This window comes from Lipophrys pholis (assembly GCF_963383615.2).
Source record: "Lipophrys pholis genome assembly, chromosome: 1".
Classification (NCBI taxonomy): Eukaryota; Metazoa; Chordata; class Actinopteri; order Blenniiformes; family Blenniidae; genus Lipophrys; species Lipophrys pholis.
The window spans coordinates 48,413,833-48,427,003 of record NC_137635.1 but is presented as its reverse complement, the minus strand read 5'-3'; the positions used below and the strand labels follow the sequence as shown (position 1 = coordinate 48,427,003).

Sequence of the window (13,171 nt, the reverse complement as noted above, 5' to 3'; positions counted from 1 at the left end):
CTTGTCTTTGCATTAAAACAATTGATCTGAGATTGAATATTTCAAAGATCAACTTGCTCTTAAATGCTCGCACTGGAAGGTAAAACTGCAGTCGAAAGAGATGAGGCAAGTCAAGACATTCGCTTTCAAACAAAATCAGCCAATGCTATTTTGACGTGAGAAAACCGAGAAGCCACTAAATGTGGTCTGTGCTAATATGGGCACAACTTCTGCTTTCGTGAGAACCTGGTTGTTTTACTGAGAAATGTGTGGTGAGTTGTCTTGAAATGATTCGTAAATTAATTTTGGGCAACACAAACAAGTATCACAACAACAAACAAAATACTTCTGGATTTGTTTTCTGCCTATTTGATGAGGAACAAGATATTACAAGATTATATTTGTGTGCGTGTGTGTGTGTGTGTGTGTGTGTGTGTGTGTGTGTGTGTGTGTGTGTGTGTGTGTGTGTGTGTGTGTGTGTGTGTGTGTGTGTGTGTGTGTGTGTGTGTGTGTGTGTGTGTGTGTGTGTGTGTTATTGGATTGTATGCATGTACTTTCCCAACTTTTCACAAAAACTACAACCTGAATTGTATGAAATCTTCATGGATGATCACCAATCGATTAGATTTGGGGATCAAACAGCTCCTGGGGAGAGGTAAGGTATTTTCATCCGTCGTGGACGCTCTGGAGCTCCGCGATGAGCCATCAGTCATGGCTGCAGCAAGGAAGCTGCCGTTAGCACGCGGCTAACCTGCTCTGCAGCTCGTAGCCAACGTCTCGGTTCGGCAAGTATCCAGAAACACCGGTGTGCGTGCATTGACTCGGGTAGTGGTTTATCTGCGCGGCCCTGCTCACTGTTTTACACAGTGACGTTGCTATTAGTGATATTAGTGTTGTGGTGGATCAAATAACCTTGTAGTCCATTGGTTTCCATGGTGACCGTCACCATTCAGACTCAAGGTACATCCGAATGGTCCCGCCTCACTCCTTAACTATCGACTTTTCCTGAACCCCGGAAGTGTTTGGTGTGGCGGCCATGATAAGGACTGTCCGAATTCTCAATGAGCAAAGGAAAGGAGGCTCGTTGCTTCCTTTAGAGCCTCCTTTAACTTAGGAACCACTGATGCATCCTTTCGCAAAGGAGGAGAGCTCAAGCTGCCCCAACAATTCCTTGCGGCGACAACATTTAAAGGGACCCGCTCATCCGAGCGTTCAGGGAAACTCATGATGTCGGAAGAAGGGAGCAGATCATTAAAGTTACCAAAGCTATAATCTGCCTTGAACAACTTTAAATCATATAAAACCCAAATGCGCTTTTTGTAGTCCATTTTCGGAAACTTGTAGTTCTTTCCCCACCATGGTGGACTTACTAACTTGCGCCGCCGCCGTCGCATTGTTATGACGTCACTAAGTGAAAGTGCTGTCCGACTGCCACACTAACGTGATCGCCTTTCACTAACTCCTTTAGGAAGCCCTCTAACACCTTTCCTAAACCCCGTAACGTCATCCACGGGGTTAAGGTAAAGTCGATTGTTAGGGAGTTAGGAGGGACAATTCGGACGTACCCTCGGATTCGGGGGCGAACAGAGACACCATAGATCAGGAGTTTACTCTCTGAACTTAATTTTACAAAGTGATCTGTGTACAAAGCCAAAGAGCCAAATATGGCTGAACTATTTACAAAGTGAATGTAAAGCTAATTAGTCGGGAACAGGATGAGGAGAACGTGACTAACTGAATATTCTGACTAAACACTAACGAGAAAAGGAACTGCTGAACTAAAACAGAGCACGCCAAGACTGAAACACGATATTAAAAAAATGGTCCTCGGAAAAACCAAGCATACATACTACGGAATGAATTGTTTGGCGTAGACCACAGCCTGCCTCGGGTGAGTGCGCTCAGGTAATCAACTGATTGACTGCACCTCTCCACAGGGCACCACACAGCACACGCCCACCTGGGAAAAAAAGGAAAGGAGGAAGAGGGAAGGAAAAAAGGTTGCCACTAGGCAGAGCCAGAGGTGGAGGGCATGACAGTGACATATGTGATGCTGGATGAAACTGGAGCAGAGAATCTCACGTACTCACCCCTGCGTGCTGATGCTGGGTTGGGTGGGACGAACGCGCCACTTGATGCTCAGTTCATTCTGCTGCAGCAGAACTGTTCACCACGGGACTTTGTCAAATGATTTTCTCTGTAATACTGGTGCTGCTGTGGGGTGTGGAGGCAGGTAGGACATTCATGTTTTCGAGTTAAACGTTAAAAGCCGATACAGCGACACTGTTATAGTTAACAAACGGAGCCGCTGGATGTGCAGCTGTTATTATTTTGGCAAAAGTACACACATTATCATGGATATTCTTTAATTTGAATAAAGCAGTATGAAATAAGTAAAGTTATCAAATAGGCAAATCAGAATACATTTTAATTTTGTTGCAGTAATCTATTTCTTCATGACGTTAACCAGAAGCTTCTGGGATATTTGCTTTGGGGTAATCACTGAATTGAAATATCACTAAATCTGAACTGATTTCGCGTCTCCCGTTTTACAGCCCAGTCCAGCGTTCCTCCTGTGTTCGTGCAGAAAGGCAAAGATGTGCTGCTGGATGTCAACGACGTGCCTGACAAGTTTCATCTGTTTGTATGGAAATTTGATAGAAAAGATTCAGTTTTAGTACACTTTTTACCTGATAACAAACCAACAATCAGACCAGCTTACACTGGAAGGATTGATCACGATGGAAAAACTATATACTCTGTGATACTGAAGAACCTACAAGAGACAGACAGTGGAGTTTATACTGCACGACTGACAGTGGATAACGACTTCATATTAGTCCAACACAACATCATAGTTCAAGGTAAGTTTCCTTACATTTCAAACTCTTCAGAATACCTACTTGCACATTTCTAAAACTTCTCACACTCTGTCCTTCCAGACGTTGTGTCTCCCGTCGTGCTGAAGGTGAACTGTGTATCAAACAGCTCACCCTCCTGTAACGTCACTTTGACCTGCAGCGCGGCGGACTCTCACATCAGCAGCACTTTTAGATGTGTCAATCAAAAATGTGATCAGGATGGAGGAACTCAATCAAAGATCACAAACTCCAGTGCTGCTCTGGAAGTCCACCTGACGAATGTTACAGTGAGCTGTAAACACAGCAACCAAGTCAGCTCGACTGAGGACATGATGGATATTAAACGTCTCTGTGCCCAGAACACCGGTAGGTCTGGAAAAAGATGAATTCACATTAAAAAAAATCAAACAATATCTATGAACTGACTGAACATAATGCTGTCTATCCACAAAGAGGAATTGACTGTTTTATTGGTTCCTCTTTCATTGAATTGAAGTGTCACACACACTTCTACCGGTTCCACTTTTTTGCAGGTTCACACAGCAGCAGCATTTCCTTCTGCTTGGTGAAGATAGTCGTGTTCTCAGTTGGTCTCTTCCTCATGGTGTCTGCTCTCATCGGCGTGCATCTCTTTGACAAACTTAAAAAACAAAAATAAGCATGTTTCTTTGCTGTTCAGTTGTGCTTCCAGGTCAACACTGCTGGAGTGGAAGAACCTGGGTTACATTCCGAGGAACATTTATGAATGAATGAATAAAAGGGATATTCTAGTAGTTTTTGTTGGGGCATATGAGTTTGACATAAATTTAGCTTTGCAAATGCTTTATGAAGAAATAATTGCATGCAGCGCATTGGTAAGAAATCTTTGTAAGTAGTGCTTATTCATATCTCATAACTCATCATTCTTTAATATTCACTGATGGTATCTCAAAGTGTTGAGTGAATAGATCAAATTAAATCCGCTGCTGGAGAAGTTTATAGGATGTTACTTTAAAAATAGTTTCTGTTTTCCTTTTGTATTTTTGGTGTTCAAGGAAAAAATTCATCCAGTTTCGTGAGACTTTTTTACTTTTTTTTATATTCCCTGAAAAAGTGGAAACACCCAATAAAACCATACATGTACTTCATAAGTATTCCTGTAATTTCTTTACTGTCTGTCACTTCCATGGTTTCACAGTTTTTAAACAGAAGCAAGCAACACGAGCACATCCAGATGTAAAAGCTACATCCACTCCTATTAAACCTGTTCAACATTCATCACATTGGGGGAAAAAAAAACAATTTGCCAATTATGAATATAAAACATGACATATGAAAAAAGCACAACTGAAACTAAATGCAGGCTCATTGAGTTCCATATGCAGAGTTTAAATGTGCTTTTTATGCATGTGGTCAAGAGACGTGTTTGTGAGGTTAAGTGGCGAGTCTAATCTTGCCCGTAGGTGTGAATCTGCTTGTGCACGATTGTCTGGCTCTCTGTGACAGTCAGACATTTTCCCGTTTCCTGTATTAGAGCCTAAAAGCACGCTGTCACTTTGGAGTCCCAACAGAAGGGTTTTACATGTACTACAATGGGTATGCACGTCATTTTCAGCATCTGTAGTTAACTTTTGACAACATTCAAGGACTGGTGCAGCAACAACAGTGAACACTTAGTGAGCACATTAAGAAAAATATAAAAACACATTTATTTCCATGTTGAATAATAGCATGAATGAGTTGAAGCAGGAAACTGGTGATTATTTCAACCGTGACAGTGGAAAGGAAAACTTCATGAACATTTTAAAAGGTAAATTGCAGTGAGAGAAGTGTTAGAATGTTCTATAATAACATAAGATGCAGGATTGCAGCAAATCTACAGCAAAGCTGAGGAGCCAAATCAATAAAAAAATGATTGATCCTGTTAAAATGACTTTTTCCTCATTTATTGTATTGTATTGCCCGTGCATTCTGTATGTGTAACAGCCAAGGGGGGCTGAAAAAGTGTATGTAGAACGAATAAAGTGGGACACAAACTGTCTTGAATGATGACTGTATTTTTCAAATTCAAGCAAAAAATTCAAACAACAGCTTACAAGCTTTCAAACAATTATATCTCTGAATACTAGAAAATAAAATAAACCAGCACAGGATGAACAGTATCAGTTGAACAATATGTACATATACAACTTACAATAATGTCCCATAAATCAATATTCATATTTCACATATTTTGAATTTGTATTGAATTGGGAAAAGTTTATTTCGGACATTTTGGAACAAATGAAATTATTCAAAACAAAAAAATAAAAACGCAACAAAGGAACAAGCATGACTGAGCAAAGCAAAGCAAAAAATAAGTAAACTAGAACGGGCACTCAGCAGAGCGCATACCTTCGCCAACATGTACACGCATTTTACAATTTCCATTTGACCCCCCCCCCCGACATTTGACCCCCAACCACAGGGTAATGACGTCACTTCATCATATCAGAGGATAAGGAATTGAAAACTGAACATTCTGATGTTGGTTTGACCAATCGAGTTCAAACTGACCGCGTTATGATGAAAATACGTTTTTTTTACTTTCCATGACCTTGACCTTTGACCCAATCTCTCTCACCATTCTATGGAACCATCCTTAGATAAAGACAAATCATCCCTGAAAATTTCATTCAATTCTGGTCAATAGTTTTTGCGAGAAGTTGGTATAATGCATGAAACCATTGAATAAATACACACGTTCTCAAACATAATCTTCACCAAACTTTCCTTAGTGAAAGTAATAAATAACATAAACTCAGTGGCCTGTGTTGGCCAAGTTACTTCTAAAATGTAATGTGTAGTATTATAATGGCTGTAGGCTCCTTAAGCTACTAACAACCTCATATAATAGACAGCAAAGACTCATCAGTAACAGCGACCGTCAGAATCACAAAGCAAAGGATCAGAGTCTGGTAAGATTTGATAGATATGCTGCAGATATTTAATGTTTCTGCCCATTCATATGAGCCATAATAGAGCTAAAGCCATTATAATGTAGTAATCTATAGGCGGGACCTCAAACTGCAATTTCATTGTGCGTATTAAGGCAGACGCAAAATGACAATGAAAAGATTCTGATTCTAACGGATTGCCTTTAATCCATCCTAGTTAACCTTAACTACACATGCTCAGAGCTGAGGGCCGAAATGTCCTGCTCGGGGAACCACAGTGGGATTTGAACCTGTGAACCTGTGAACTTCCAAACACAAGCTTGCTTCTCTAACCTCCAGCCCACCACTATTATTATTATCCATATCATCATTATTATTATTATTATTATTATTATTATCCATATTATTATCCATATTATTATTTATCCATATTATTATCCATATTATTATCCATATTATTATTTATCCATATTATTATCCATATTATTATTATTATCTATATTATTATCCATATTATTATCCTTATTATTATCATCCATATTATTGTCGTTGTCGTTGTTGTTGTTCGTATTATGCACATTTTCACTTTCTAATGGTTTTCCAACATAATCCTGGGGATACAAACCTTTGTTTGGGTAGAATTTAACCTGCAACCAATCAAATTGGGAGATGACCGCTCTACCAACTGAGCCATGCATATGTAGGTGGAGTCAGTCCAGCTCACACAGACACAGCAGACACAGCAGATTCTGAATGGAGCTCATATGATCCAACATTCAAATGGAGGAAAATCAAGGAAAACCTGAATTTGGGGCAAGAAACTTTGATAAGAGCATTTCTGCACAAAAAGACCAATGTTATAGTTTTGAAAAGCTGTATGATATGACCTCTTTAAGAGTCGTTTAGCACTGATTTAATGAAGTCTCAGTAAATGTTCTCGATGTCATGGCTTAATATTCACTTCCCCAAAAAGGGAGTTTTTCCTTTGCCACAGTCGCTTTTTCTTACTCATGTCTATTTGTTGGGGTTTTCTCTGTAGAAGTGCCCTGAAATGACTGTGACACTACACTAATAAAGCTGAAATGAATTGGACTGGATTGAGGTCAACACAGCTGGATATAAGGAAAATGGAAGGACCTGACGATAGAAGGTTTTTCAGGCCCTTGGAGTCTTTTCTATCTGTGCATACAGGCTCTCTGGCAGAGGTTTGTCTGCGGCGTCAGCGGCCCCTGAAGACTCTCCGCGAGGCCCCGCCAGACTGTAGATGGAACGTGAAGCCTCGTCACTATCCGGAGTGTCATCTGGATATTTTGTAGTTTCAACCTAGAAAGTCAACAAATGGAAAAGTTATTTCTATATTATATTTTGTCCACATCATTCATTGCATCTAACTACTGTGAGAAGCAATCTTAAGGTAGTTCCCAACAGTTCATCTGTATACTAAGAAAATATTTCTGTACATCACCGGCTGCAATTTAACTGATAAATCCTGTTTTTTCTTGGGTTCTTTGGACTCGGTTTTACAGACAGGGCAAGTGAAGTGTTTTGTTACTGAACTGAAGTCAATTTTCAGGTGTGTTTACTTGAGCATTTATTTGTTTAAGGACATTGTTGTTCTCCTTGTTGAGCTTAAACACAAATATCTTTCTCCTCCTTGCAGTCTTAAAACGGACTTAATCCTTTTAACCTTCATGAGGATGAGTGAAAGTACGAAAGGAGCTGACGGTAACGGTTTAAGAGAATAGCTGAACGCCAGGACTTCCTGTTTCTGTTTCAAATGAAAATCATATTTCATACTGAGTCCAGTCAGGTTATTACATTTAAAAAAAAAAGGGGGGGGGGGGGGGGGTTTGTGATTCAAAACTATGTTACATTTTTACTTCTTTACCTACATTTCAGAACCTGCCTGTATTTTTTACTATCGTAAAATATTTGTACCTCAAGCATTTGTACTGTTCGCTCCACAGACAACAGAGTATGTCTGTTACTTCCAAGGTTTCAGAGTTTTTAAACAGAAGCAAGCAACACCAGCACATGCAGACTTCAAAGCTACGTAACATGTTACGTTGAACATGTTAAACATTCATCACATTGGGCAAAACACCACAAATGACCAATTACGAATATAAAACACGACATCCAAAAGGACAACTGAAACTAAATGCAGGCTCATTGAGTTTAATATGCAGAGTTTAAATGTACATTCTATGCATGCGGTAAAGAGATATGTTTGTGAGGTGAAGTGGTGAGTCTGATCTTGCCTGTAGGTGTGAATCTGCTTGTGCAAGATTGTTTGGCTCTCTGAGACAGAGCCCTGTTTTAGTGCTTAAAAGCACACAGTCACTTTAGAGTCCCAGGAAAAGGTTGTTGCAACATGTACTACATAGCGTATATGCGTCATTTCCAGCATCTGTATTTAACTTTTGACAACATTCAAGGACTGGTGCAGCAACCATGGCGCCTTGCTCAGAGATTGTGAGATCCAAACCGAATATTCTTCTCTACCACGGCCCTAAAGTAAAGTAGTTGTCATTATTATAAATGTATTCTTCATTTTTTGGTGAGCTGCTGGAGAGAATGATTCCCTCCTTGTGAATGAAGAATCTCTATATTTCTATCTGTCTGTTCTTATGGAGCCCAACAATCGGAGACATTATGCATTAAGACACATTAAGCAGACACATTAAGTATGAAGACACATTACACAGTTTGAAAAGCCAAACTCACCATGAAAGTGGGATATGACTGTGTAACAGGCAGCTCCCTGCTTTCTGATGATTTGCATCAAATATTCCAAATTGTCCAAAGTAGGATGTTTGAGCACAGACAGCAAGCGGCACGAGAAGTGAACAAGCGAGTGACTTGTAGGAGCAAACAGCAGGACTATGAACAGAGACAAACACAGCTGTTGGAACACTTTAAAGGTTTTGTCTAAAAGCCATCCAGAGAAAAATGCAATGCATTTTAGATTAAGGAAAACTGAATCTTACCATTGGAACCGCGTAGACTGTGGAAGCGTCTGTCACATCTTGACCTGCAGATGAAACAGGACAAACAATGTGAATTACAATGAAAAGTCTCGTTTGACTTTATTGACCCTTTATTTCCCACAATGGCATTTCTGCACTTCAGTTCCAACCTTTTGCCAATTTTCTTAATGGAGACGAAATCTGCAGAACCTGGTTGATGTTAACAATGCCAAGATGTAATGTTGAAATGGTTGATCAGTGAAACAACTTTTTAATCCCACATGAGCTCACAGCTCAAGGAAGTAACACAATAAAATGATCCAAATAGAGAATCAATCCATACGAGGTTCAAGTCAGAAAAATCCCACTATATTTAATGTGGTAAATCAAATGTGACAAATCATTGTTCATTGAAGGATTTCTGATGTTTTTCTTGTATGCGAGATGAGGGAAACATTAAATAAGCCGATTGGATACAGCAGATCGACTGAGACAGAAATTAATTTCCATGTATAGTAAACCCATTTCATGACGTGATAAGTTTGGACTTACTTCTCTGGCGACGACGATAAACTGCCACAACAGCTGTGAAGAAAAGAAGCCCTACTGCACCACCAACTATACCACCAACTATACCACCAGTTATATGGTGGCGGTATTGTCCAGCACCTGTTAAGAAAAAACAAATACCACATGAGAAAAATGTGGTTGGATAAACTATTTCAATCGTTCCATTTCAGTGACGAGGTTGGAGGCTATGAAGTGTTCCAGTAATAGATTTAAGCACTAATACAACTTACCACAATCGTCAGCATTCACAGTGCATATTTCCTTACAGACATGTTCAGGCCGGATAGTAGATAAGAATTTTTTTATTTTTTTTCAAACATGAATAGTTTGTAAAGTAATCAAAACTAGAGTTTTAATGCACAAATAAGAATCAAAATCAATCTCTATCAAGATGTTGTGGGTACAAACTCAAAGTGATTACCTTAAATTTCAGTTTAACAAATGTAACTAGTTATTTGTCTTGATCTGATCACGGTTGGTCATTACAAACTTCCCACGATGGAACTTTTGACAAATGCTGCAACTGTGTCTCCGTATAAATGGGAGATAAACAAACTTTCAGAAATACTGCTACTGTGCAGTCGTACCATGGCTATAGAGAACAGTTCTTTTGCTCATGCTCAGTCGATGGACAATAACAACAACTCCAGAGTGTCATGACTCCCACTCTATATTCTCCTGGAACTTGGTAGTTTTATAGTCGAGAGTCACCGTATTAACAATCTAACTTGGTCGTCTGTCCATACGAATGTCCCTGTACTCCCATTGTCAGTGTTTATAGCTGATGGTTCTCTGGGCGCACATGTGTGGTTTCATTACAAAAACAGACGACAGCACCCACTCGTGGCTGTACATGACAACTACATTGTTTTCAGCATGTTTGTGTTAACAGACATCATTTTCAAAATACTGCTGTGTAAAAACCAAAACTTTATAAAATGAAAACGCAAAAACGAATTGTCTTCACTTGAAGCAATGCCGTTTAAATGGAGCCTAAAACCCTCACAATCGAAAAGTTTCCATACCATATTAAAACTTATAACTTTCCTCAAATCACAAGAACTTTTCCTACTTCAAACTTGTCAAAAATCCAACCTGTGCATTTACACTGTCTCTTCCAGACCTACCAGTGTCCTGGGGGCAGAGATGTTTAATATCCGTCATGTTCTCAGTCGAGCTGACCTGGTTACTGTGTTTACAGCTCACTGTAACATCCATCAGGTGGACTTCCAGAGCAGCACTGGAGTTTGTGATCTTTGATTGAGTTCCTCCATCCTGATCACATTTTTGATTGACACATCTAAAAGTGCTGCTGATGTGAGAGTCCGCCGCGCTGCAGGTCAAAGTGACGTTACAGGAGTGTGAGTTGTTTGATACAGAGTTCACCTTCAGCACGACGGGAGACACAACATCTGGAAGGACAGAGTGTGAGAAGTTTTAGAAATGTGCAAGTAGGTATTCTGAAGAGTTTGAAATGTAAGGAAACTTACCTTGAACTGTGATGTTGTGTTGGACTAATGTGACGTCATTATCCACTGTCACTCGTGCAGTATAAACTCCACTGTCTGTCTCTTGTAGGTTCTTCAGTATCACAGAGTATATAGTTTTTCCATCGTGATCAATCCTTCCAGTGTAAGCTGGTCTGATTTTTGGTTTGTTACCAGGTGTAAAGGATACTAAAATTGTATCTTTTCTATCAAATTTCCATACAAACAGATGAAACTTGTCAGGCACGTTGTTGACATCCAGCAGCACATCTCTGCCTTTCTGCACGAACACAGGAGGAACGCTGGACTGGGCTGTAAAACAGGGGATGCAGATTACGTACAATTTCAAGCATTTTGTTATGTTATTAATTCCGAAATTGACAAACTTATTTAGTTTCTCTAACCATCCCATCACAGGACAAAGTCACACTCTATGTGACACAGTATTTTCTTTTACTGACTTTCAACCACAGTTTAGTTTTCACAAATCAAGTATGTATAATGGTAATAGTCAATAGAGACACTGTTACAGCTTCATGACTTCATGGGGAAATCCAGTTATCTCAATGGGCTCTCGGCAGATTCGAAAGAACAGTTTCGAAAGGTTCAATAAGCTGAAATGACAACGACATATTCCCAAATATGTACAAAGGTTACATATTAAAGGAACCACCACAAAATTCTGCAGTTGGATTAATTATTAATTTTTATGATTATTTCGCAGCTTTGAACAAGATCAGAAGAAACATTCTGACATTTTCTAACTGTCCTGCATTCACTTTGTTTCATTATAAGGTAAAGAGGACGACTTTTAAATCCATGAAAGTTTGTAAAAACTGAATTACCTTGTGTTGGGTACAAATGCACCAGAAAAACCCAGAAACATGTAACACGCGCCATGAACAGATGTCTTTTACAACACATTTCCTCTTTTGTGTGTGTGAGAGAGAGAGAATACGGAAGGAGAGAGAGGCAGACAGAGACTCTCTCCCTCCTCCCCAACGTACAGTAGCTATGTTATTGATGACTATAATTATCAATGAAATATTTCATTAATATTACCAGTTGTCCCCTACTCCACGCAAAACTCCGTGAAAATAGTCCCGATCGTTTTTTGTGTGTGCGAGAGCGAGAACATGGAAGGAGAGAGAGGCAGACAGAGGATAACATAAAGACAGAGAGGCTCTCTTCCTCTTCCCCAACGTACAGTAGCTATGTTACTGATGATTATCATTATCAATTAAATATGTCATTAATATTACCAGTTAATAAAAAGATTTAAATAAGGGGTGTAATATTCAACGCAGTCTCAACTCTTATAGAGACACTGGGGGAAGTTTGTAAAATAACCTCATATAATCATATAATCACAGACACAACAGAATCTTTTTTACATGTATTCCAATTATTATTAAAGCCTGAGGCGTTGAGAAGTCCACCTGGTCCCATTGTCACAATCACTGGCAGAACCCAAATGCAGCCTTGGACACAAAGGGTGGAGTTCTAAAGTTTTAATGTTTTCTCTACTGTGATGTAATGTACCTCAATTTTATTTGACTGCATAGTAATTTTATATATACATTTTGTCTGGGAATGTGCCCATTGACCAATACATAAACGGAGCACATGAAATGAGAAAATGTGTTTTGTACCGTAATTCTCTGTGGGAACAATAATTTTGAGCAATAAATTGCATTTTCTCTTTATTCCCCTACATAAATTTTTCCGATGAACAGCTGAGCTGATTGTTTGCGTTACACCCATAAACTAAACCTATCTCTGATAAAATAGTTTTTTTTGTTGTTAGTTGTTGTTGTATGATGTTATATTTGCACCTTCTTCTCATGGTGATTCCAGGTGAGTGAAGATATGCTGATACTTGTGTAGGGACATTGAGTCTGCCTGGTATGAAGACAATGTCTGAGAAATACACTCTCTTAAAGTCATCCTATGCAAAATTCACTTTCTAATGGTTTTCCAATATTAATATGCATCCCCGTACCTGGGAATGACGCCCCGTGAAGAAAGTCTGTCCTCTCTCTCTCTCTCTCTCTCCCTGGCTTGTTACATTTTTTAAAAAGTGTGTTGCTCCAACCAGCCAATCAGAAATCAAACCCTATATAGTGTCATCAGGGGTTTAGCCAATCCTAATCAAAGTAGGCTCCTCCCTTTGACCCTCCCATAATTAGGCAGCTCTGCTCCAGCACATGGCACCACGAGAAGAAGTAATTCCTCCTCTTCCCAAGACGGGCATGTGTGGGCGGAGCCAGTCCAGCACACACAGACACAGCAGATTCTGAATGCATCTCCTATGATCCAATATTCAAATGCAGGAAAAGTTCGATTTGGGGCAAGAAACTATGAATACAATGTTTTTAGACCAATGAGAC

General features: G+C 39.5%; 2 protein-coding genes across 3 annotated transcripts; one reads left to right on the top strand and one right to left on the bottom strand.

The window, feature by feature from the left end:
* Nucleotides 1-1,992: 1,992 nt before the first annotated feature.
* On the top strand, nucleotides 1,993-3,966 carry LOC308125117 (uncharacterized protein). The gene is made up of 5 exons (XM_080488637.1): nucleotides 1,993-2,212; nucleotides 2,535-2,623; nucleotides 2,753-2,843; nucleotides 2,922-3,206; nucleotides 3,374-3,966. The coding sequence occupies exons 1-5, from the start codon at nucleotides 2,167-2,169 to the stop codon at nucleotides 3,496-3,498; spliced, it is 636 nt and encodes a 211-aa protein (XP_080344763.1). The 5' UTR covers nucleotides 1,993-2,166; the 3' UTR covers nucleotides 3,499-3,966.
* A 2,545-nt stretch (nucleotides 3,967-6,511) lies between these two features.
* On the bottom strand, nucleotides 6,512-11,717 carry LOC308125106 (uncharacterized protein). 2 transcript variants are annotated; one of them, XR_013936357.1, is made up of 7 exons: nucleotides 11,627-11,717; nucleotides 10,785-11,093; nucleotides 10,422-10,706; nucleotides 9,277-9,393; nucleotides 8,746-8,789; nucleotides 8,483-8,638; nucleotides 6,512-7,078 (listed from the first exon to the last, which is right to left on the bottom strand). XR_013936357.1 is itself a non-coding variant. In XM_080488620.1 (6 exons), exons 1-6 carry the CDS (start codon nucleotides 11,703-11,705, stop codon nucleotides 6,911-6,913), a joined length of 1,002 nt encoding a protein of 333 aa, XP_080344746.1. In that variant the 5' UTR covers nucleotides 11,706-11,717; the 3' UTR covers nucleotides 6,777-6,910. The 2 variants fall into 2 exon arrangements, 1 of the variants encoding a protein (XP_080344746.1); XM_080488620.1 differs by lacking the exon at nucleotides 8,483-8,638 and having other exon boundaries at nucleotides 6,777-7,078.
* Nucleotides 11,718-13,171: the final 1,454 nt, after the last annotated feature.